Source organism: Quercus robur, chromosome 3 (genome assembly GCF_932294415.1).
Source record: "Quercus robur chromosome 3, dhQueRobu3.1, whole genome shotgun sequence".
NCBI lineage: Eukaryota > Viridiplantae > Streptophyta > Magnoliopsida > Fagales > Fagaceae > Quercus > Quercus robur.
This window is the reverse complement of record NC_065536.1, coordinates 10,503,030-10,528,926: the sequence shown is the minus strand read 5'-3', so window position 1 is coordinate 10,528,926 and position 25,897 is coordinate 10,503,030. Positions and strand designations below refer to the sequence as shown.

Sequence of the window (25,897 nt, the reverse complement as noted above, 5' to 3'; positions counted from 1 at the left end):
TTATTATTACTTTTCCAACTACCTTTTTTGTTTTCAAAATCAACTATTCCTATTACATTTCCAACGGTCTGCCACTTTTTTTTTCTTTTCAATTTCTTTTCAATTTCAATTTATTTCCAACTGTTTCACCAACCTACCGATTTTTTTTTCAATTTATTTCCAACTATTTCAACAACTGCCAATTTTTTTTTTTTTTTTTTTTTTTTTTTTGAGAAAGAACCTGCCAAATATCAACGTACTTAAATTTGTCAACTTTAAAAATCCACACACATATATATTCCATAAAACCAGTCAAATATTGATGTAAAATCCACATAAATATTTATAGATGCATCCTGTCAAATATTAATGTATTCAACCTGTCAATTTTAATGATCCAGATACACACACACACACACACATATATATATATATATATATATATAGAACCTGCCATTTTTTTTTTTTTTTTTTTTGGAGAAAGAACTTGCCAAATATCAATTTACTGAAACTTGTTAACTTTAAAAATCCACATACATACATATAAATGCAACCTGCCAAATATCAATGTACTCAACCTGCCAATTTAAAAAATCTACATACATATATATACATACAACCTGCCAAATATCAATATATTCAACCTGCCAATTTTTAAATTTCACATACATATATATACATGCAACCTGCCAAATAACAATGTACTCAACCTACCAACTTTTATAATCCACATATATATATAGATACAATCCACATAGTTTCTAAAAAAAAAAAAAAAAACAAAAAAAAATTACAATCCACATACATAACTATCAATGTTGTCTTTAGAAGACTCGTACATATATCAAATTATAATAAAACCCCACATGCATAACTCACACACTTAAGTTCCTACAACTCCCCTTCTAATTGCCATAAATGTTCAATGAGGTCTAATTGGAGTTGAGAATGAATTTGATGGTCTCGAATACATTGATGGGTTTCAATGAACTCCGTAAATTCATTTGTGTTCTCCCGTGACAGTTGTATAGTAGGATTGTCATCAATTTGCTCATAATCTACTTCCACTGCTTCATTTACATCTCGCTCATCCTCAATGATCATGTTATGAAGAATTACGCATGCTTTCATGATGTCTTGGAGCGTTTCACTATAGAAAAATCTTGCAGGCCCACGCACAATTGCGAATCTTGCTTGAAGCACTCCAAATGCACGCTCTACATCCTTTCTATAAGCCTCTTGAGCTTTTGCAAATAATTTGTTCTTATGTCCTCGTGGAGATGGAATTGTTTTAACAAATGTTGACCACTTCGGATATATGCCATCAGCAAGGTAGTATCCCATTGTATACTCATGGCCATTGATTGAGTAATTAACTGCAGGAGCACGTCCTTGTTCGAGCTCAGAAAATATAGGAGACCGTTCTAATACATTAATGTCATTATTTGACCCAGGTAATCCAAAAAATGCATGCCATATCCAAAGATCAAATGATGCTACTGCTTCCAAAACAATGGTTGGCTCACGAATGTGACCAGAGTACTGACCTTTCCATGCAGTCGGACAATTTTTCCATTTCCAATGCATGCAATCAATGCTTCCTAGCATCCCTGGAAATCCACGTCTTTCCCCATTGACTAAAAGTCTAGCAATGTCTTCATTGTTTGGGGACCTCAAGTATTCCTTGGAGAAAATATCAACCACAGCTTGAACAAATTTTTTCATACTCTCTATTGCAGTGGATTCTCCAATCCGCACATACTCATCCATAAAATCAGCTGCCACTCCATACGCAAGCATCCTAAGTGCAGCTGTTATCTTTTGAAGAGAAGATAAACCAAGCCTTTGCGCATTATCTCTTTTTTGGATAAAGTAAGGTTCATAAGTTTCCACTGCGGATTGAATACGGAGAAAAAGAGACCGACTCATCCGAAATCTCCTCCGAAATAAATTAGGAGGATATACTGGTGTGTCGGCAAAGTAGTCGAGATAAAGTCTTTTATGGCCTGCCAAACGATCACGTTCGATATACCGACGACGTTTACGTTGTGATGTTGAACCCTTAAGAACTCGCCTCATTATCTCATCCTCGTCTGAGTCGTCTAAAAGCAATTTACGAAGCCTAGAGCGACCCATGGAGACAACCTTGAAGACAACAGTGTCAGGAAATTATCACAATTATTGCAAAGCAAGCAGAGATTACATTATGGAGAGGGAACAAGTAGATATATTATTCAATAAACAAAGCTTAAAATCTGTCAAAACAAAAAACCCCTGGTAAAGATTGATAAGACGTAAAACATATAGTTGATACCACTATTGTATATGCTAAAGATTGATAAGAAATAAAGCAAAAGTCCCCAAGGCTCATAATCTTCTCCTTCAGCACTACGAACTAGAACCATGTATTGTACATGCTATAATGTTAAATAGTCAAGTATGTTTAACCACCACCAATGTAGGAAGAAATTCTTAAGACACCACCTTTGATTGTTTTGATTCGGCAAGCAACTAATACGCATATGGGACAGAAACTGTCGACATTGAAATTTGAAAACTAGTATGCAAGCAATCATGAGCCCCAAAGGTTGCTTAATAACTCACAACAATTAAAAGGCATGGTATATACACAAAGCATCTATTATATTTATATGCAAATTCATGCATTTAAACTTAAAATATTTAAAACATTTGATTTGAATCTATTATGTTTCTATGTGATACTATGAATGTGCACAATTCATTACTTAGAAAAGTTACACACACAAATATTGCAGTTGCCTATGTAGAGGTTATAAACTAGATATTCTAGCAAAAATTTGCCAAAGTTTTTTAACGCTTATTATTATTATTATTATCATTCCTTGTACTTAAATCATCCTGTCATTTTTCCCATCATGAATTAAGCTTTAGCAAACGATATATTTTATTTGGTTGTAATCTGTTCTTTAAAAGAGGTGCTCATAAATGTTTTGGGTACTCCATATCTCCTTCAAACTCAGCCTTGGCATGGCCCACGAGCCAGCTGTTTTGATCACAAACAGAGATGGTACTTAAGTGTGCTAACTGCTAAAGCTGCCACAAAATAATGCATTTGTTTAACGATTTGTGGGCTAGTTTTATTTATGTCTTTAGCTTAGGTACAATGGTCCAAGATCTTTGCTCTAAACAGCTTAAAGGCACCATGGTCCAATTAATTTCTCTGCCGAGTTTCAGCTTGAAACTGCAGCCCTGCCCAAAAAGTAGAACCAAAAGCAGCCCAAAAAGAAAGAAAAAAAAAACCTACAAAAGGCACAGTTCTCTTGCAGACCTGTTCTGTTGGGTAGTTTTTGCTAACAAATAATATCTAACAAATGTTGCTAAGAAGTAAAGTACAAAAATAGACACTAATATGGAATAGATAAGTCATAAACATTGAAACCTGGGTTCAGACTGACGTGCAAATGAATAATTTCAGCATTGCTGGTGACTTTTCCAATCAGTTTTTATCTTCTCATCACTTCCCAAAGTCCGAAATAAACAACAAATTACAAAAGTCAAATGATGTAAGTTTACCACAACAACCCATTAACACAAACAAGAACATAGAAGAGACTACCAATCTTGTCACTATTCACAAAAGATCATCATAAAAAATAAAAATATATATGTATGTATATCAATATAAAAGAACCACAGAGAATTTGGGATCAGACTGACATGCAAATAATATTCAGCAGAGCTTATGCTTCAGTCACTCTTTAAGTTTTGGCATCATTTCCCAAAGTCCAATAAAACCACTAAATCCAGTCATCTCACCACAGATGGATGCCTAACAAAGGTCACTAAGACGTGAAATATAAAATATGGGGGGGGGGAAAAATTGACAGTGAGCTCCAGCACAATTGTCACTTCCTCCCCTTACAAGTGTTGGATGGTAGGTGGAGGGTGAGGTCAAGGGTTCAAGACCCATTGGGTGGGTGTGTAACTAACCAATCCAAAAAAATAAAAGCACTAATATGAAAAATATAATTAAATAATAATTAGTGAAAAAGATTATGGTTCCATTTGCATCAACAACGCTTCAATTGAAATTTTTATTGAAAGTCTGTTGGAGGAAATTGTGAAAAATATATCCATACTGTGAGAGAGAGAGTAGACGAAGAAAATTTCGGAGCTCATAACTGTGAGAAAAGGCAACAACCTATCTCAATTAAACAACGAAAATACGCTCATAACATTAACATGTGCAAGAGCACTCCAGCATCAATTCAAACTGTGCCTAGCTTGTTGTAAAGCTTATTGTTGATTAATTTTTTCTCATGTAGCACACATTTGTAGAGCCACAAAGACTTTAATATAAAATTCCAGGGTATTAGACACGTATGATTTGAGTTCATTCTTAGTATAATAACTATATTTAGAATTTGAGGCCTTGCTTCACTTAGACAAATATTGCCTTTTGCCTTTTTCTACACTAAAATCTTGACATCCTTTTCCATCTTAAATAATGCTACTTCTTCCTGCTTCTTTCAAAGTCAAGCGAGATATTATAGAAACTAAAACTTCATCAGGTAATTAATAGACACATTATCAATAACTAGATGAGATTCACAGAGACTTTGTCAAGCACTTCCTCAACGCCTTAATCTAAATCCTACTAGGCTTCCCTAATCCTTATTGTACCTTGAACCGGAACAATGAATCCAAACAACACCATTTCAGCACATCATATATTACAAAATTCTCAAACAACTTCGTTTCACTCTCTCCTTGTTTGGCATTAACTCCAATATTCCATTTGCTGAATCTTAATCTCGTGTATCCATCGAATATATACAAACCTCCCCATCTCCACACAAACAAAAGTTGCATTACCAGTTTACCACAATTAAATTGAAAAGGAGAGCAATCTTAGTCCCTATGGAATGATCACATGTCAATTTTTAGTTAGGCCACATCATCTAAGGGACTAAAAACGATCACTTTTAAACTTCATCAAACATAGAAAGGACATAAGTTTTTCATATAACCAAAAATAATGTGATTACATAAATGGCACAACCTACTGCCAATTGATCAAGTTGGAACAATACATCATCTACATGTTCCAAACTTACGTTTAAAATAAACCACTACCAAAATAAGGTTGAAACAAAATAGCATTTACATATGCCAAACCCCAACCCATATATAATTTACTACCAAAATATAGTTATGACAAAACATCATCTCCTTGGATCAAACCCAACTATTTACTCTAATTGTTGTCTTGCAAGGATTTGATTCTTGAGATTTTCAAAATAAAGTTTTTCTTTGTCATTCATGCCACTTGTATCCAAGGTCATTATTCTTCCCTCCTCCCTAATAGTTTCAAGACGAAGCTTTTCATTTTCAATATCAACTCTATGCATCTCCCTACTAGTTTCAAGACGAAGCCTTTCTTTTTCAATATCAGCTCTTTCCTTTTCAATATCAGCTCTTTGCGCATCCACTCGAACCCTATCCGCTTTGATGCGAAGAGCCTCATTGTCTTGTTCATGTGATTCTTGCATATACTGCATTTTTTTCACCAAATAATCCTCAAAACCCTTATCACCATCTGTTCTCTTTCGCTTAGCCTTTTCGGCTTTTCTACCAATTGGTCTCTCTACCTCCATTGTGTCATCATTATTACTACAAACTTGATCAATTGAACTTGGAGTTTGAGGAAGTCCCTTTGATCTTTCCTTAGGCATACCCCACTTTGGTTGGTTCTTCAACACAACCCAACAATGCTCAAATGCAAAAACTGGTTTTTTGCTGCTTGTTGAAGTTGGTGAATCTTTATATAGTTCCTTTGCTTCTTTCAACTAAATTTAAAAATAAAATAAAATAAAATAATTAGTGTCTTGAAACTATTCGGAAATTATTATTGTGACAATATTGCAAAAGTATTTATACCTTGTCCTCGTAAGTCATACCGCTTGGATTTCGGGCTTCAACTTTAGCCATGAACCCAGCAAACCTACTTGTCTCCCTATTAATATTTCCCCATCGACTTTGGAGGGAGGAAGCAGAACGTGTGGTTCCGTAAGTATTATTCTCGCAAAAGTACTGCCAAACTTTCTTCCAAAATTTTTCAATCCTTTGGTCAGTACCTTGCACGGCATCCATGCTAGTGTTAAGCCATGCGGAGACAAGGAGGTTGTCCTCATCTACACTGAAGTTGCCACCACGTTTTGTTGGATTAGGGGTGACAACTTCAACTTCCGGACAAGACTCTTGGCCATGCATTGAAGTATTTTGAGACTCACTTAAAAATGATGCCAGAAAATCATCATCCATTTGTGAGACATTATCATATCGTGTTATCTCTTCTTGTGTATCCATCCCTACAATATATGTTGACAACTCCTAGTCAAAACAAAATATGTTGACAGCTTACTCTGCTAGACTCACAGCTCGAATAATCATGCATGGAGAAAAAGACTAGTCATTTATTTATTTATTTTCATACTCCACTGCTCATTTATTTATTTGTTTGTTTGGTTTTCCTTCCTTTTAATTTGGGAACTAAACCCTCTTATCATCGGGACAATCAATAACCTCTAAGATAGAGAGAGAAGGAAAGTGGGTGGATTTGCTATATAATTCCTTAATTAGATCCTCCTATAGCTCCTACAGTTGTTAGGTTGGTGTATCAACTATCAACAGTGAGAATACTGATTGGAAAGCAAACAATCCGTGCATTATGTGCAGTAAGTTTGCCAAATATAATCCAATAATCAATCTATTTCGACTATATATACAACAGTAATTTTTTGTTACAAAATATAAGCCCTTTACACAGCCACTTCGGATATAATATATATTCTCTGCAAAAATATATAGAAATCAAACAAAATCATAGAGTTGAACCTGAGCAGACTTTCTGAAGATGCTAATCCGACAGCAAGCGAAAACCCTCGTGATGAAGCTGAATCCCACCTCTGCAAACATCAACAGCAATTCTTAGATCAAAATACAAACACAAACACAAGCTGAATCCCCCTTTTCTTGCAGAAAGAGAAAAGAAACACAAACACAAAAAATCGAACATGGATCAAAACCCACCTAGTAAATTGCTTTGATTTTGATTTTGATTTTATTTGAGAGACCGACGAAGCTTCGGTGAATCGGCAGAGGCAGAGGCAGAGGCAGAGGCTTGGTGATTCGGACAGCGGCTTGGTGATCGGAGAGAAAAGCGAGGCTTGGTGACAGCGGCTTGGTGATCGGAGAGAAAAGCGAAGCTCGGTGACAGTGAAACGGATTTGGAGATGGGTGAGGGTGGATCGGCAGAGGCAGAGGCTTGGTGATTCGGACAGCGGCTTCTTGATCGGAGAGAAAAGCGAGGCTTGGTGACAGCGGCTTGGTGATCGGAGAGAATAGCGAGGCTTGGTGACAGTGAAAACGGATTTGGAGATGGGTGAGGGTGAATCGGCAGAGGCTTGGTGATTCGAACAGCGGCTTGTTGATCGGAGAGAAAAGCGAGGCTTGGTGACAGCGATGGCTTGGTGATCGGAGAGAAAAGCGAGGCTTGGTGAGACAGCGGCTTGGTGATCGGAGAGAAAAGCGAGGGAAAGGGAAAAGCTTGATGGCGCGAGAGAGCAAAAACCGGTAGTGTAGGAAGAGAGAGAGAGAGGTTGAGCGACTGTGCACTATTAAAATAAAATTTTGTTGGATGGCATAGCGCTACAGTGCGATCTCATATGTGAGATCGCACTGTAGCAGTATGCCAAAAAAATTTGGCCGGTCCCAGATTTAGCAATCCAATTGCTGGGGTAAATTGGGCCCAAATGCCAAATTTACTTTACAATTTGGCATTTGAGAAGCCCATTGTGGATGCTCTTACTCTTTTAAGCTATCTAAATGCCATTTTAGTAGGGTATATATAAGAGTTACAGGGTCTAGGGCTAGTCCTAGACAAGCTTTACATAAAGTTACGCTTCTTAGTTGTAGCCCAAAGCTACACTTCCTTTAAAAAAAGTTAACATTGCTATATGTTTTAAAAATCTAACCATTGGATTGCATGCTCTTTATGCTCTTACCAAACATGTCAAATTTTGTATTAATTAGATGTTATTTACTATATGATCAATAAAAAAGTTTTATTAATAATTTTAGACTACAAAAACTTGTAATTTAAATAATTGATTAATAAAATAATTATTGATCTTTGATCTCCTGAAAATTTTGTATGCATGGAGGATATAAAAAGATAATATAATTCAATCGTAGATTTGTCAAAAATTCACATTTAATAAAATGATATTTAGTGAAATTGTACCTTAGGCTACAACCAAGTTTGTAACCAAACTTTGTCTTATCTTTAATTGTCTAATAATTCAAAGTTTGTAGCCAACTAAATGTCTAATTGTCTAATAATTTCACAAAAGAAGAAAAAATAAATGTAAATAAGTTTCATACATGGAATTCGCCAACTAAAACCTAACATCTTAGGATTAGCTTGTAATCTTTATTCATAAATGTATGTAGCGATAGAGCCAAAACTTGGAGTTAAGGTAGACGAAAGTATAAACAAATATATATATATATATATATATATATAAAATTATGAAATTCTAAATAAGCATACATTTAGTATAACAAACCATCAATAGAGATAAAAACACAAAATCATTATTTCTTAATATATTACAATGCAATCATTTATGAAAATGGAACACGACATGCATCTTTGATGCTTGTGTCAGCTTCTAGTTATACCAGATCTGCCCTTGTGTTCTAAATCAAATTTTGTTGTTCCCCCTTGTCCTATGTCAAAAACCCTAATAATTTAAGAGAAAGCAACATCAATATCGATGTTTTGATCATTGTCCACGTAAGAACAACAAGCCTCTCACTCTTCAAGCTCAATCTCCCCCATCTCCACGACCACCAATAGAAAACCCTTAACACTAACCTAAATTTAACTACAATAACCCAAACATTCCTCCAATATTTCACTTCCCCTCAATTGAAATATGATCAAGGCCACAAAATATCAAAAAACCCACTTCAGAAAATCTAAAACCCAGTAAAACCCAATAATCAAAATCCCACAAAATCACCAAATTTCGTCCTTGATCATCCAAAAAAGACCTCCAGAATATCACATGCCCTGAAATAATAGTTGATCAAGACCAAAAAAATCAAAAACCCACATCCCAAAAATTGCAACCACTGTAGTCAAACTAGTCTCCCACCTCGCCCTTTGCTGACTGAGTGGCCACTATTACATAATTGCTCTTTAGTCATCACTAAGCTCTTCAGTCACCACTACCACAGTTAAAGTTAACTTGAATCTTCCACTAAAAGAGAAACTATTTGCAAGGGGAAAAAAATGTCATAATTGTAGGTGGTTTACCAATAAATTAATGAACCAACACCTAGTCCCAACCAAAATTGCTCAATAGTTGAAGAAAGGCCCAACGGTTTATTTATTTATTTATTTTTATATCTTTTATACTTGCCAAATTTCCAAAAGACTAAAGATCAATAGTTATGTCATTAATCAAACATTTAAATTTCAAGCTTTTGTAATTTAAAATTATGTATAAAAAATAATTTCAAAGAATAGAATAGTAAATAACAGTCGATTGACACAAATTGAATATGTGTGTTAAAAAAATAAAGAACATGCAATTTAATGGTTAGATTTTTAAAGTATGTAATCATGTTAATTTTTTTTAGTGAGATTTGTAGCCACCAAGTAGCCACACTTTTCCTTTTTTTTTTTTTTTTTTTTTTAAGTCAAAATAGATTTTTACCCTATTAGATTAAATCACAAATAAAAAGTAAAGAATAAGTAAGGTATATATAATGATAATGAAGTTCCATAATGTTTTTTTCTTTCCTAATATTCATTCTCTTTACATTTAACATTCAAGAAAAGAAAGAGATCATTTGATTCTTTTCTTTTATTTTTCATTACACATCAATTCATTCATTCCTTCCCACTCTTTTAAGCTATCTAGATGCTGCTTTGGTAGGGTATATATAGGAGTTACACGGTCTAAAGCTAGTCCTAGACAAGCTTTACATAAAAGTTACACTTCTTAGTTGTAGTCCAAAACTACACTTCCTTTTAAAAAAATTAACATTGCTACATATTCTAAAAATCTAACAATTGGATTGCATGCTCTTTACGCTCTTACCAAACATGTCAAATTTTGTATCAACTAGATGTTATTTACTATATGATCAATAAAAATTTTTTTATACATAATTTTATATTACAAAAACTTGTAATTTATATATATAATAATAGATGAAGCTGAAAGAAACTCAAATAAAATTCCAAATTAGAGTTCCAATTTTACGCTATGTGTCCTAAATTATTTATTCTTAAAAAGTTTTATTTCTTAATTTTAGAATCAAATGTGGGACCACATTATAAATATTCATCAAAGCGAGTTACTAAGTACAAAAACCAAAGAGTGTAGAATAAATGAATCGTAAAAAAAAAAAAAAAAAAAAAAAAAAAAAGTGCTTCACAATAATAAATAAATAAATAAAAATAGACAATTTACATTTTATACCTAATAATATCCTTACGAAATTTTTTAAAGAGTTAACAAAATATAAAAATAACTATTAATAGTATTTAAATTATATATAGGAATTATATTATGCATTTTATTGTATACCTTTAAGTGTATCTATACATATGCATGGGATTACATACTAGTTTAAATAATTGATTGATGATATAGTTATTAATCTTTGATATCTTGAAAATTTTGTAAGAGATATAAAAAGATATAATCTAATAGTAGATTTGTCAAAATTCACATTTAATAAAACGATATTTAGTAAAATTGTAACCTTAGGCTACAACCAAGTTTGTAACAAAACTTTGTCTTATCTTTAATTGTCTAATAATTCGAAGTTTGTAGCCGACTAAATGTCTAATTGTCTAATAATTTCACAAAAGAAGAAAAAATAAATGTGTATAGGTTTCATACACAGAATTCACCAACTAAAATCTAACATCTTAGGATTAGCTTGTAATCTTTATTCATAAATGTATGCAGTGATAGAGCCAAAACTTAGAGTTAAGATAGACGAAAGTATAAACAAATATATATATCATTATGAAATTCTAAATAAGCATACATTTGTTTCAAAAATAAAAAATAAATAAGCATACATTTAGTATAACAAACCATCAATAGAGACAAAAACACAAAATCATTGTTTCTTAATACATTACAATGCAATCATTTATGAAAATGGAACTCGACATGCATCATTGATGCTTGTGTCAGCTTTTGGTTAAGGGCAAAAATAAAATTTTGGGTATATTACAAGTTTGGTCCTTAACCTTTACACTGAATATCAATTTGAACCCTAATATTTTGAATGTGTCAATAGAGTCCCTATCCTTTTGGTAATGTGTCAAAGTAGTAATTGCCATTAAGTAACAGATGAAAAATGTAAATGTGGCTAACATTGAAAATAAAAAATTATTTGTATGCCACATCATATGTCACATGTACTGCCACATGGAATAAAAATTTAATTAAAAATTTTGTTCGAACATCAAGTATAATTCATTATATTTTATTAATTCATTTTAGAGAAAATATAAAGAAAAGAAATTAAAAAAAAAAAAACCTCTGATCTAAGAAAGAGGCAGACTACTTGCGGCTCCAGTTAGAGTCAGGGTGGTCATAGGACCATCCTGAAAAAAAAATCATTATTATATATAAAATTAAAAAATTTTATAATTTTTTTACCTTAAAAAAAATGTGTGACCACCCTAAATTTTTTTAAGCCTAATATAATTAAACTTTGGACAAAGTTTAGCAACAAACTTGGTTGTAAATTAAAGTTACAACTCCACTCAATATTTTTTTATAGGATATGAATTTCAAAAATTTCACAAATAAATTGCATTTTTTTCTTATATCCTCCCTACTTGCAAAACTTCAAGAAGATTAAAGATCAATAGCTTATGTCATCAATCAAATATTTAATTTTCTAATTTTTGTAGTCTAAAATCATACGCAAAAAATAAGTTTACGGATCAAATAGTAAATAACATCCAATTGACATGAAACTTGACATGCGTTTTAAGAACATAAAAAACATACAATTCAACGGTTAGATTTTCAAAATATTTAGTCATGTTAATTTGTTTAGTGAAAGTTGTAGTCATAGACTACAACCAAGTTTGTAGTCAAACTTTGGTCCTTTTAACAATATATTGGGCCTTTACAAACAAAAAGAAAAATCCAAGAAAAATTTTATTTAACTAAAATTTTGAAAAAGATATAACTTGCAGCATTGATAATGAAATATAACTATCTTTTTTTATCAAATATTGTATAATTTAAGTTTCTTAATGACCATCCTGAAAAACACTCTTAAAGCCGCTACTGAGGCAGACACAAGCTTATGAATAGAAAACACCCTTCCAGATGTTTGAGGGTGAAGTCCTTAAAACTTAGGGAGTACCTTTTTTTTTTTCAATTCGAGGTTGCTTGGTTGAGTAATTCTATGTATTTGTAGACCCACTATATGGTCCTTGTGAACTGACGAGGGAATGGATGTTCTACACATCATTTTTTTTTTTTTTTTGGGTGATTGAGTTATTCAAATGGATCTTCAATTGGAACGAAAATCACAGGTGGCCTACTGGCCTAGGTGGGTCTTCAAATGGGTGTGATTGAAAAGTGTGATTTGAGCGATAGAGGCACATAGGTATTCAAAATCACAGGTGGTATTGTTCTTCGTTGCATAAATCACTGAAGAATCCAATTAGGTTGCTTATGAATATGAGCCCTTCTAATGTATTTCAGATTTTGCTGGGTTAATTTAATTGGATTTGAATGGATGGCCATTTTGGGTTTGTTGATTTTGATTGGAGTGGGGTGACAGTTCTTGGTTTATATATTTTTTATACTTCCAAAAGATCTAAAATCAACAATTATGTCATTAATCAAACTTTTAAATTTCAAGTTTTTGTAATCTAAAATTTTGCATAAAAAATAAGTTTAAAGTACAGAATAGTAAATAACAGCTGATTGACACAAATTGAACGTGTGTTAAAAAAAAAATAAAGAACATGTAATTCAATAGTTAGATTTTCCAAATATATAATCATATTAATTTTTTTTAGTGAGATTTGTAGCCATCGTGTAGCCACACTTTGCATTTTTTTTTTTTAAGTCAAAATAGATTTTTACTCTGTTAGATTAAATCACAAATAAAAAGTAAAGAATAAGTAAGGTATATATAATGATAATGAAGTTCCATAATGTTTTTTTCTTTCCTAATATTTGTTCCCTTTACATTTAACATCCAAAAAAAGAAAGAGATCATTTGATTCATTTCTTTTCATTTTCATCGCACATTAATACATTCATTCCTTCCTACTCTTTTAAGCTATCTAGATTCTACTTTAGTAGGGTATATAGGAGTTATAGGGTCTAGCCATCTAGAGTTTGTCCTAGACAAGCTTTACACAAAGTTACGCCTCTTAGTTGTAGCCCAAAGCTACACTTCTTAAATAAATTATATAAAAAAAAAAAAACTATTGTTATATATTTTGAAAATCTAATCATTGGATTGCATGCTCTTTACATTCTTACCAAACATGTCAAATTTTGTGTCAATCAGATGTTATTTACTATCCAATCTATAAACTTTTTTTAAACATAATTTTAGACCATGAAAACTTGCAATTAAATAAGTGATTAATGATATAGCTATTGATATTTAATTTCTTGAAAATTTCGTAAGCATGGAGAATATAAAAAGATAATATAATCCAATGGTAGATTTGTCAAAATTCACATTTAATAAAAAAATATTTAGTAAAGTTATAACCTTATGCAACAACTAAGTTTGTAACCAAACTTTGTCTTATTTTTAATTGTCTAATAATTCAAAGTTTGTAGCCAACTAATTGTCTAATAATTTCACAAAAGAAGAAAAAATAAATGTATATACATTTCATACATAGAATTCGCCAACTAAAACCTAAAATCTTAGGATTAGCTTATAATCTTTATTCACAAATGTATGCAGGGATAGAGCCAAAATTTGGAGTTAAGGTAGACAAAAGTATTATAAAAAAAAAAAATCATTATGAAATTCTAAATAAGCATCCATTTAATATTAACAAACTGTCAATAAAGACAAAAATACAAAATCATTGTTTCTTAATATAATACAATGCAATCATTTATGAAAATGGAACTCGACATGCATCTTTGATGCTTGTGTCATCTTTTGGTTAAGGGTAAAAATAAAACTTTTTAAAAGGCACAATTCTTTGTGTTACGTAAAATTAGTTGATTAAGCTTAATTTTTTTTAGTTTTGCTATTAATAATTTTCATTGTTGGGCTTGTTAATTTTGTTTTAGATTTCAGATTTTTTTTTTTGACATTTTAAATGTATCAATAATATTGTTAGGGGGGCAAGTGTTATTTCATTGAACCAAATTAAAAATTGATAAGTTTTTTTTTTGGAGAAAATAAAAATTGTTAAAATTATTAACTATATATACACTAGTATTTTTTTTATTAAAAAAAAAAAAAAATTGGATGGGGCCATCCCCCCCAAAGTCCAAAGCATAGCACCCTCCCTAGACATATGTGCAATCTCAATAAACATGCACTTGCTCATTGTTCTAGAATGTGGATTACACAGAAGTAAATTAAAATTATGCAAAGATTTGCCAACTTATAAATATATAAAAAAAAAAAAAAAACTCTGTAAGGTACGAATTATGTTTAGTATGCAAATTGCTTATTATGGGTTATTCCATTTTGGAAAGAAAAAGTGGAATAGTTGTTGAGCTATTTATAATTTATATACTTAGTTTTACTCAGCGTAATTTGTGTTATTGGGGTAAAATGAGTTTTGCAAACATTTACATTTCTTTTCAAAGAAAATCTATTGCAATGGTACAACTGTGGTACAAAGAAAATGAATATTTTTTTTTTTTTTTTTTTTTTTTTTTGCGCCAATGGAGAATGGTTCAGTTGGAAAGGCTCTGACACTTTATCTAACCCACCTAGGTTTGAGTCCTGCTGCCAGCAATCCTTCGTTGGTGGGCATCCATAAGAGTTGGCGCATGGATCTTAACCTAAGTGCCCTACTCGAGGGCTGGCGTAGCTTAGATAATTTAGGGTAGATTTTTCCACAAAATATAAAATCTAATGATTCAAATAGAACCCTAATAATTTCTTTTTAGTCCAAAGACTTCAAAGTACAGGGCTGTAAATGTAGAAAATGAAACATTGTGGATTAAATTGTGACATGGCCAAACCACAAGGGGTAAATTGTAATTTACCCAAGAGATTATTCTGGATTTCTGTGAAAGCATCCTATGTTTTTTGTTCTCAATTGTGCTTCAAGGAATGAGACACCACTATGAAGCATGAACATAAATGTTCCCCTTCTCTGCTTCAGTAGCATTTCAAAGGGCCACTAATATATTGGCTATTGAGCTGCCAATTGAGTCCAACTAAGTTTTTGACTTTTAACTGTGTTCAATCATAATAAGGCTGCCAATTTCTAAAACCCCATTCTTAGTGACAATTTCGTACCTCCACATGCAACTTTTAAAACACGAAGGTGTAATATAATTCAATGACACAGTTGCAACTTGGAACATATATTTATACTTCTAGTATACATTTGTTTATATCGTATATTGGCACTTCAATATGGAATATATTTAGAAAGTACAAAAAAACCATAAGAGAAAGGAGGAGCAACTGAATGTAATCTATGGAATTGATGTGCTTGTAGAATATTTGATGAGTGAAATATGTTCAGATGGAGATTTAATTGCAAGTGACTACCAACTATAGAGGAAATAGTTAAACCAACAAATGATGTTCTATGACACAAGTTTTAGGTATGGCAACCTAGGCTCTCACTACCAAGCCCATATCAAATATCTCTGTTGGGGATCTAGGCTTGTGGACCCCCCTATCATTTAAAGACTGTTCAAAGTAAACATCTCTTTCCTTCTTCTGGAATCTAGTCAGTGTGTGACAATTAGGAAATTATGGCTATTCCATCCTCAACATGATAATTTGTGAAAGCAAACATATCTTGTGATATTTTAAATTTGGAGGTATAAATCCAAATGGATTGGACATAGTCTTAGTTAACTTTTTGATAGATATTAATAGAAGCAACCTCATTCAAGCTTGAGACGATGATCAGTCATTGAATATCAAATCACTTGAGGCATCTAATGAAGACTAGCATTGGTATGAACTCTAAAAACTCATGACTAACAATGTCTCTAGACTTAACAGATAGAAAACACGTTCTATTCCCATGAGTTAGTTGTACTCTATTACACAACTAATTTCTAAATGCTTTTGCTAGCTGAGAAGATGCAGGAAAAGAGAAAAGAAAGAAATAAAACCGACAAATCTTTTCGATTGATAAACTACACAGCAACAGTACTAATCCTTGAAACAATTCCTTGATTTAAATTAGTCTCATCATCATCTATTATCCATGAAGGCAAAATCCTCCCAATCCAACAATTTGTTGACATGAGTCTTTTGTATAATGAAAAACCAGTACATGAACAATGAAAACTAAACACTTTCCTTAGTTATCTCAACAAACAAATAAAAGGAAATAAAATTCCAGTGCATGTGGCATTAAGTGATCCATCAGAATTCTCAAAACCACCTAACCATCAATTGCTAGTTCACACTCCAGTTCTATTTTTATTTTTATTTTCATTCTTTGTTACAAGTGCAGCCCATGATAACAACATCCAAACACAAATTTTCAAAAAGCAACCAAATTTGCATTGATCACACTTTAAAAGGATCAACATATAACATCAATAAAAAATGATGCAGGAGGCAATGAGAAGACAGATTTATTATATTTTATTTTATTTTAATTATCAAGGGCAATTTTGTAATTTCATAATATTTTGGAATGGGCTATGCTAACAGTCCATTATATCTTCTTTTGGGTTTAATTTAAGTTTGGTTATTTAGTTGGGCTTAGTAGTAAAAGCCTAAGGAGGCCAAGTCCAAGTCTTATTAGGGTTTTAAGAAATCCTAGTTCAACTAGGATTAGGTATTAGTTTCCTATTTAAAGATTTGTGATGCTTTCTATTGAGATAATGAATGTTTTCAGAATTTTTAAGAGCTATGATGCTTTCTTTTATGGTTTGTGTGATTCATATCACCGCTCACAGCAACCCAAATATTGATTTTCACCTTTGTTTTCATTCCCGAACCATATTAGTCCTTGTCCCCTTTGAAAACCCTATAATCCCTATTATTTTCTAGTCTATTCCACACCAAAACCTAACTCTAATTCTTCAAAACCCAAGTTATACCAGATCTGCCCTTGTGTTCTAAATCAGATTTTGTTGTTCCCCTTGTCCTATGTCAAAAACCCTAACAATTTAAGAGAAAGCAACATCAATATCGACGTTTTGATCATTGTCCATGTAAGAACAACAAGCCTCTCACTCTTCAAGCTTAGTCTCCCCCATCTCCCCCACCACCAATAGAAAACCCTTAAAACTAACCTAAATTTAACTACAATAACCCAAACATTCCTCCAATATTTCACTTCCCCTCAATTGAAATATGATCAAGGCCACAAAATATCAAAAAACCCACTTCAGAAAAATCCAAAACCCAGTAAATCCCAATAATCAAAATCCCACAAAATCACCAAATTTAGTCCTTGATCATCCAAAAAAAACCTCCAGAATATCACATGCCCTGAAATAATAATTGATCAAGACCACAAAATATCAAAAACCCACATCCCAAAAATTTGCAACTACTGTAGTCACACTAGTCTCCCACCCCGCCCCTTGCTGACTGAGTGATCACTATTACATAATTGCTCTTTAGTCATCACTAATAGCTCTTCATTCACCACTACCACAGTTTAAGTTAACTTGAATCTTCCACCAAAAGAGAAACTATTTGCAAGGGGAAAAAATGTCATAATTGTAGGTGGTTTACCAGTAAATTAATGAACCAACACCTAGTCCCAACCAAAATTGCTCAATAGTAGAAGAAAGATGCATACATATACACACATATGGGCTTTTGATTTCAAAATAGCATTTTAAACTATCACTTCCAGCATAAATAACTCTTGGTTGATTTGCTAACAAAAATCAGTGTATTTGTGTTCTTGTTTCACTACCCCTCCTAATTACTAAAAGATGAACTTTCACTGTTGCATGGACCACTGTTTTGACGGTAACACAGAACTTCCCTCTCCAAGGCTCATGTCAGCATATTTTGATAGAAGATCCTACAGAATTAGCCATAAATCAGAAGAACATTTGGGAGAGAGAGAGAGCATTAAACTTCCTCTCTGTTAGTGAATACAAAACTAAGACATGCATCAAATGATCCAATGATCAAAATATGGAAAGAAACAAGTGTCTGGTTCTTATGTGTCTAAAAGAATGTGAATCGATATTTGACTGGATCAATACAGATGCTTTTTTTTTTTTAAAGAAAAGAAAAGAAAAGATAAAGACAATGAAGAAGGATAAAACAGCAAACACAAAAATTGTTGTACGTGTGCTAGCAAAAAAATGTTGGTGACAGATTGCAGCAAAATATATGAAGAAACCATGAGAAAACTATCACACAGTGGGAAGTTACTTTGTCGGAGACGCCAATCTCAAACCTAAATTTCCCACAGGCAGGTGAACAAAATAATGAATCATACCTGATAAGTTACTGTGTCTCAGCTCTCAGTCTTTTGTTTTTGAATCAATACTTGTGCAGTTTCACCCATCAACTTCCATTTCACAAACTGCAAAAGATACCAGAGAAGGCAAAACATCAGCTAGCATTATAAACTTCTTTTGAGAAACAAATAAACCCAAAACCATAAAACCAAAAAATGCTTCTTGGAGGAAATAATTCATTCAATGTGCTAGCTTTTGTAATCCTTTTTGTAGGAATACAATTTCTAACTGTAAAGGCCGTTTGTGAAATCACAGCAAAACTCAACCGGGTTAGAATACCTTTCACCTTACATGTTTGAAAATTGACCAGTTTCCATAACAATTTAATCATCTAAGCATAAAGTTGAATTAACTTATTTACGGTGCTGAGTTCTTCACCTTCATGTTTATTAATTTAGGGCACTATCAGGAAGCCCAATGATCAACAACTATGCAATGGTGGTAAAAAATTAATATAACGATAGAAATACCTCAAGTAACTTCTCTAGAGAGGCCTGCTTTAAGTACTGACCAGCTTTTTCTTGCTCTTGAATCAAGAACCACACAACCTGAATAATTCAAAAAAACTAAGCCCATAGTTCATACTTTGCATTACATATATGAACTTTTCAAGCTGCTACCAATGAAAAATAACAACCTTTTGAATGTAATCTGCATATGATATGCAACAAAGCAACTCCAAAGCTAATTGAGAGTAGTAACTAGCTGCTTCTTCAAGCATGAGCAGCTCAAATGCTATATGGTAGTCTATCTTCCCCTCTCCGATTTCCAAAAAAAAATTCAAGACATTCTTGAGCAAGTCTTGTACCTGTTTACCATTCCGCTCCTGCTTGATCTGGACACACAAGTCACAAGTGTCTAAAGCCCAATTGGTAGAAACAGAAACCAATTCATAAAATTAATATAGAATGTCAACATACTAGGGAAATTGCAGCATCTTTAAAGCCACCAAACAACTTACTGCAGAATTGAAACTCAAAATGAAAGTAAAAATTAGCTTATAGTGAATCTTAACCTGAAAAAGGAAGGTAAAAATAGAAAAAGCATGTGAGAGAACCATGCAAACTCAAGGAAGCTATTTTACGCATGAAAGAGCATGCTTACAAGATCGTGGAAGCAAAGAATTGCAAGATCATTGAGTGAAGGAATGCTTCTTCTATTGACAAAGTGATGATCAAGGTACATAAAAAATCCTGATAAATGCTTTGTCATCACCTTGTAATTTTTCCACATTTGCAGAAGTTCTATAAGTAAATAGGCATTGTGTTTGTCATTTAGAGATGGCAGCACCTAACAGTACAATTGAAAGCAGGAAGATTAACAGAACATAAAAGTTGTTGGTGTTATTCCATAAAACATTAGGTAACCAAGGTGTCTAGGTATTTCCGAGTAGAAAAGCATTGGGAAAGTAAATTGGGAGGTTGGTCTATAGACAGCTAGCTAGCTCTACAGATAAGGTAGCCATGGTCCATCTGTTTGCCAGTCCTTAATTTTCACCAAGCTACCATTTCATTAGAAAAGGGAGCTCGAAACACAAAATAATACAGCTAATGTGCCATCAAGTTGATCCTACAATATAAATCCATCCAAGACAACATAAAAGACACAGTGAACAACCTTGTTATTTGTAATGCTAACATACAAAAGTTTTTTTTTTTTTGGCTGTTGTTCTGGTTTGCACTGTTCTTTTTTTTTTTTCTATATTTTGGGTTTTTTTTTTTCCTTTGGGGGGGGTGGGGGGGGATTGTTTTCAGTGACCAAAGTTCTACCATCTAACTATGCATTCTGCATAACTTATCTCATTTGCAAATTGGACTAAACTAATGAAGAAGTTGTCTAAAGGTTTTAGAATCGCACCACTGAAACAATGCTCTCCTCCAAAGCCATTTTGTATCTTTCATAAAGCTGCCCTGAATAATCACACATGGTGTTAACACAGCTATCAACCAAGTGAAGGAAGAACTCTTCATGGAGATGAAAGATAATGTGACAAAATGCAAAATCACAGCTTGACAAATATATAACATTTAATATATTACTGGAAAGAGCTAAAACAGAAACCTTTCTGTTTTCATTCTAAAAAAAATCTACATGTTCGTTCTAGCAACTTATGCTAATTCTTTACTTCAATCATCCCACAATTAGTAATAACCTAATTATAATTGAGAATGTGTGCAAACACGCACACGTATATATATGAAAAATTGACAAACAAGCAAGAAACCAAGAGAGTGCATCATAATTTAAGAAAAGGATACTTAAAGAACTTCATTAATGTAATAAATTTACATTTGTGAATAGATATAATAAATTACAAAGAAAACCAAAAGAAAGAATTAAAATTTTCACAAAAAAGTAATGACTATATCTATAAGCACACAAGGATGTACATAAAAAATTAACAACAAACCATGACAACTCATTATAGTTATCAAAAAGGATACTCAAAAAAATACACAAACATAAAAAATACATGCAAACTCTACAACAGATTACTTAATAAAACAAACCAAGAAAACCCATTATAATTTTCAAAAAGGGTACTCAAAAAAAACTAAACGAACATGACAAATTAACTTGTACTTTACAATGAATCACTTAACAAAGCAAACTAGAGAACCCATTATAATTTTACTCCAAAAACTACATGAACATAAGTTACATAAAAAAAATAAATTCATAAATTACAACAAATTACTCAACAAAAGAAACCAAGAAAACCCAATAAAATTATAAAAAGGGCTACTTATAGAACTTCATGTAGCCTTCACCAGTGAACAATGTCTTGGGTGGGTGTCCAATCAGAATATGCTTAGCCCTGACAATCCCTTCTTCAAGAATCCTCAACCCATCATCCAGCATTACAATCTGCCTCATTCTCTTGATTCATCCACAATATACCCAATAGTACAAATAGCCACCTACTTCACCCACAATAACCACATATTCTTGTGTTAATCAACCACATTAATCAGATCCAATATAAGATTTCTATGTTTCTTCAAAGCATTCCTTCAAGCAATAGTAAATATACTCTATCCCCTGCCTTTATTGTCCATCTAACTCCTCCATCTCAAACCACTCCATCAAAGAAAAACCCACCCTTCTTGTAAGTGCCAACATCTTCACTAGAAATAGACAATCTATGACCCATCACTGTTGTCCACATACAGGGTTATAAAATGAATCCATGAGTTGCTCTTCTAGTTCAATTTTAATCAGCTTTGGCATCTTTAAAGCTCACTAATCAGTTATAAAGTGGAAAACTAAAAGATTACACAAATATATGCAATTCATCACTTGCAACAATAAAAGAAATGTTGAGTTACATATGTAATAAATCATATAAAAAGTTATATAGAAATTTCACCATTATAGATTGTTCACAACTTTTCACCCTTTTAGGTTAAAGAAATCTGTTGCCACCACATGCTTTTTATAAAAACTGTATGCAATTCAAATGAATAAATAGTACACACTTATAATTCCATTGTGGATTTCCCACATTCAGTAGAAATTTCACAAAATATTTCCTTTAAAAAATATACTTCAGATTATTGTGTATATTTCTGACAAGAGTGGGATTTATTAAAGTCTTGTATTGTCAGAAATATACACAATAATCTGAAGTATATTTTTTAAAGGAAATATAAGATTGAACTTTTACGATATTAATCAGGTCAACAGATGGGGGAAGGAGCAATTTCCTGGATGGTGACATCATATCTCCTATGCTCCAATGGGTCCACTGCCAAAAGAACATTAATAGCACATAAGAGAAGTAAACGAAAAGAAAACGACTTAATTGATTAAAAAATCAGAGGAAAACCATAATTTCTTGGTTTGGCTACCTGCTTTTGTGGATTCTTACCTTCTCTAAGACTGAATAGTTGCCCTCATAGACTATTTTGAAGGTCATAACTTTTCCCTCCACGTAAGACGATTTCTCCATACTTGGAATGCAATGAAGTTGATATTTTTGGCATATTGGGTATTATTTAAGCAAAGTAGTAGATATATTTTAGAAGAAAAGTCCAGCTTCACATTTTACAATCAATTACTTCTAGGAAATTCCATATACCTTCAAAGAATTTGTATTTAGGATAACTATTAATTATGGTTGCAACAAAATAACAAGTAGATTTACTACAACGACTTACCAATAAAATGCAGCGTTTTTAAACTCATGAGCCTAAGCTGCTTGTATATTATGTAATTGATGCAATTTAAGACTTGAGGATCCTAAGACATTTTGTCAAAAAGGTGAGATACACCCCAAAAACCACCACCCATAGCTCCAAAATGGTTACATCATCGGCAACTGACCAATTTCCCAACACCTAAACATACATACACACCAACAACCAACTCAAAAGTTTAGGATTATTGCCAAACATACTAAAACAAATAGAGAAAAAACTCACCTTAGGGTTATTGCCAACATCAAGATTGTTGGTAGGTTCAAGTTACTTGTGGGATTGAAATCTAACTTTAATAAATGTGACAACACGTTAATTGTTTTGGCCATTTGGGAGGTAAGAAACAACAATCCTAATAAGCTTAAAATCAAATGGATATAAAATAAATAAAAGCTCCCCTATAAACTACACTAATGGGTTGTCATAATAAAACATTCAATTTGATAATGATGAACTAAGGTAGGGTACAACTAGATGCAGAGAACCGTGAGTTGGTATAATGTATTTATGTCCTATCTAAACATTGATCTCAAAAAAAGAGCATTAAAAAGAATAGCTGCATTGTTATTTGGCCAATTTCACACACCAAAAATTTTGTGGACTAAGTAAGTATAGTATAGAATAAAAATTAAAACAACATTTGTCTTTTCTATAAATAAAAATAGTGCATGTGGAAATTATATTGGGCACATTGGTAGATCAACTCTTCGCAAGAACTATCACATCAAGTGTAGCCTTTTATCTCCTCAATGAAAGTAAGAGGGTGTGGGTGATGGTCAATGTGTTAGCACCTCCAAACTGGTGGCCATTATATGTGTTACTTGTCATTTGGATCTTCCCCAAGAATACATTTGGTATGTGCAGGATAATTGCAATCTGCACAATAATAAAACCAATGCTTTGGGTCGCGTTTTTCTTCACAAATATCACAATATTATTCACCAAAGTCATTTTCAGCATTATAAAAGAGAGTAAAAGGGTGCTCATATTGTTTGTACTTCGTGGTTTGTGGTAGTTTAGCACATTTGAAGTCCAAAGCAAATTCACTAGTGGTATAACGAAATATTGGGTAAATTTTAGAATCACAACAACTGCAATTCTGTTCAGATTATATGCTAGACAGAAGAAGTGGATGCTCATGATCATGGTGGGTAAGGATGTCAGAGATCAAACTACACGAAACATCGAGTATAAACCAGCATGCCAAACAAACATAGACAAAGCCATTGCAAGCACGTTTACAGGCATAACAAGAAATTTCCAAATAATGAAAAAATGGGAAGAGGGTGAGTGGGTGTGGATGAAGTGGGTGTTTCATTGTTTTGGGTAATTTAGCACAAGATTCATGTAGAAAGAAGCTACAATTTACACAACTGTAAAAGGGAGGGAAAATGGCTTGTACGCACCCGTTGCATTTTTCATTATTTAGAACTTCAGATTCCATGGTGGGCGATAAGGAAGCACATGTGGTGTGAAGGTTGAAGTTGCAGCGGGAACACCGATAAGTGTAGAAGCTGCTGCGGCTGCTCCATCTTCTTGTTCTATGACATGCACAGTCACAGTGACAATCACAGACATCATCATCATAAAATTAGTTTGGAGAAAAAGAAAGAAAAGGGCATCTGATCAGACACAAGGGGGGTGTGGGTGGGTGAATCCAAATGTAGATAGATGGATTACATACGAAAAAGAAACAAAGAGAGAGAGAGAAAGAGGCAGGCAATGATAGTGATGCCTCTTTCCTTTTATTTACAGACACAGAGAGTATACGACTAGCAGTAATAAGCAGCACATCAGGTGTTGGTGTTCATTCTTTGTATTTTGGGCCTGATTGTTTAGAACTTTAAATTTAGAAGGCATGGGTTGGGCCGGGTGGGTATTTTCACTTTTACCATGTAAAATGTGATGCAAGGCAATATTAAAGTGAAAACCTTAACACTATTGATATATTAAAGGAATTCTTTTAATTAATTTCTTAAAATTTTAAATTAAATTAAACGAGATTTTTTATTTAATTAAATGCAATGCACCTCAAAAGTTTAAAACAAATATTATGCACTACAAAAGTTCAAACCATATCTATAACCAATCATCCGTTCTTGTGATTAGAAAAATATATATTTCTTTATTTTATTTTTCACGTTTTATGTCAATTTTTTTCGTTCATTGAAAGTATCTAACCCAATTTTAAGTTTGCCTTTTATTCAATATTATATATCAAGTAAAGAGTGAAGCTAAGTTTGCCTTTATATTTCATATGGTTTATTTTTTAGAAAATTTTTTACTTAATCCAAATCAACCATTACAACTCAAAACAACAAAGCTAATACAACAAAACCTCCAGGAAGAAATTTAGTTAGAACTTTAGTTTGTAGATACAAAAATGAGAGAGTAAAATTTTTTAGAGTTTCACATAAACCTTACAGGAACATGGTTCAATGTTACTCTGATTTTACTAATAGAAATTCAACAAGGTAATTTCTTATTTGTAATTTTATAGTTCTACTTGAATAAAAGCTATACCTTTTTTCCGTTTGATCATTCTCTTAATCTTTTTTTATTTTTATTTTTTTGTTAGTTGCTCAATCTACCACTTCCCTAATCTTTTTGTTCATTAATATCTTGACGAGAGTTTTGAAACCCAATGACACTACTCGATATTCTTCATAAAAAAATTCTCGGTTCAAATACTTTCTTCCTCACATGTGATAAATTTAAAAAAAAAAAAAAAAAAAAGGGTTGTTAACGTTCTTAAAGGAATGTAAACTACCTTACTATCAACGTGAGACAAAATGAATATTTACTAGAGATTCAAAATTAGACTTTGGGTAACTTTTACAAAAGTTTTTATTACTCAAAACTTTATTTTTTTGGTAACAATAGTTTGCTAAACCCATAGTTGAATAAATTTCTTCTTTACAACCATCTTGCTAAGGTGTTCTATTATTTTAGTTTTCAAATATAAGGTATTTGGGAATTTAAAATGAA

The 25,897-nt window shown here is 32.5% G+C and overlaps 2 protein-coding genes and 2 non-coding genes across 22 annotated transcripts in view; all 4 read right to left on the bottom strand.

Annotated features, from left to right (window-relative positions):
• Positions 1-24,673, bottom strand: part of LOC126717012 (cullin-1-like) — a 75,046-nt gene extending 50,373 nt beyond the window's left edge. Inside the window, exons 1-8 of one of the 17 annotated variants that reach the window (XR_007652375.1) lie at positions 24,316-24,673; positions 21,457-23,785; positions 20,568-20,620; positions 19,631-20,000; positions 19,348-19,545; positions 19,181-19,258; positions 18,689-18,775; positions 17,988-18,262 (exon numbers count right to left, since the gene is read on the bottom strand). Coding sequence is in view for 10 of the 17 variants with exons in the window: in XM_050418152.1 (XP_050274109.1) it covers positions 18,707-18,775; positions 19,181-19,258; positions 19,348-19,545; positions 20,568-20,649; positions 21,457-21,587 (558 nt within the window). In the remaining 7 variants the exon portion in view is untranslated. Of the gene's footprint in view, positions 1-17,987; positions 18,263-18,688; positions 18,776-19,180; positions 19,259-19,347; positions 19,546-19,630; positions 20,001-20,567; positions 23,786-24,315 lie in introns of those variants that run through there. The other 16 variants (XR_007652377.1, XR_007652376.1, XR_007652378.1 and 13 more) reach the window with 16 other exon arrangements.
• On the bottom strand, positions 93-7,760 carry LOC126717008 (glutathione S-transferase T3-like). Of its 3 annotated transcripts, XM_050418147.1 has the most exons (4): positions 7,054-7,760; positions 6,859-6,929; positions 5,902-6,332; positions 3,650-5,810 (listed from the first exon to the last, which is right to left on the bottom strand). In XM_050418147.1, the coding sequence occupies exons 3-4, from the start codon at positions 6,328-6,330 to the stop codon at positions 5,214-5,216; spliced, it is 1,026 nt and encodes a 341-aa protein (XP_050274104.1). In that variant the 5' UTR covers positions 6,331-6,332; positions 6,859-6,929; positions 7,054-7,760; the 3' UTR covers positions 3,650-5,213. The 3 variants fall into 3 exon arrangements, 2 of the variants coding, with proteins under 2 accessions (XP_050274103.1, XP_050274104.1); XM_050418146.1 differs by lacking the exons at positions 3,650-5,810; positions 5,902-6,332 and adding an exon at positions 93-2,124 and having other exon boundaries at positions 7,054-7,754; XR_007652370.1 differs by lacking the exons at positions 3,650-5,810; positions 5,902-6,332 and adding an exon at positions 3,418-3,478 and having other exon boundaries at positions 7,054-7,737.
• LOC126720100 (small nucleolar RNA Z122) lies at positions 3,400-3,487 on the bottom strand. Its single transcript, XR_007653264.1, has one exon. It is a non-coding gene; the product is annotated as a small nucleolar RNA Z122 (small nucleolar RNA).
• LOC126720099 (small nucleolar RNA Z122) lies at positions 3,662-3,744 on the bottom strand. Its single transcript, XR_007653263.1, has one exon. It is a non-coding gene; the product is annotated as a small nucleolar RNA Z122 (small nucleolar RNA).
• Positions 24,674-25,897: the final 1,224 nt, after the last annotated feature.

Coding starts and splice junctions, on each gene's coding strand:
- LOC126717008 (XM_050418146.1), bottom strand. CDS start 2,115: ATGGGTCGCTCTAGGCTTCGTAAATTGCTTTTAGACGACTCAGACGAG.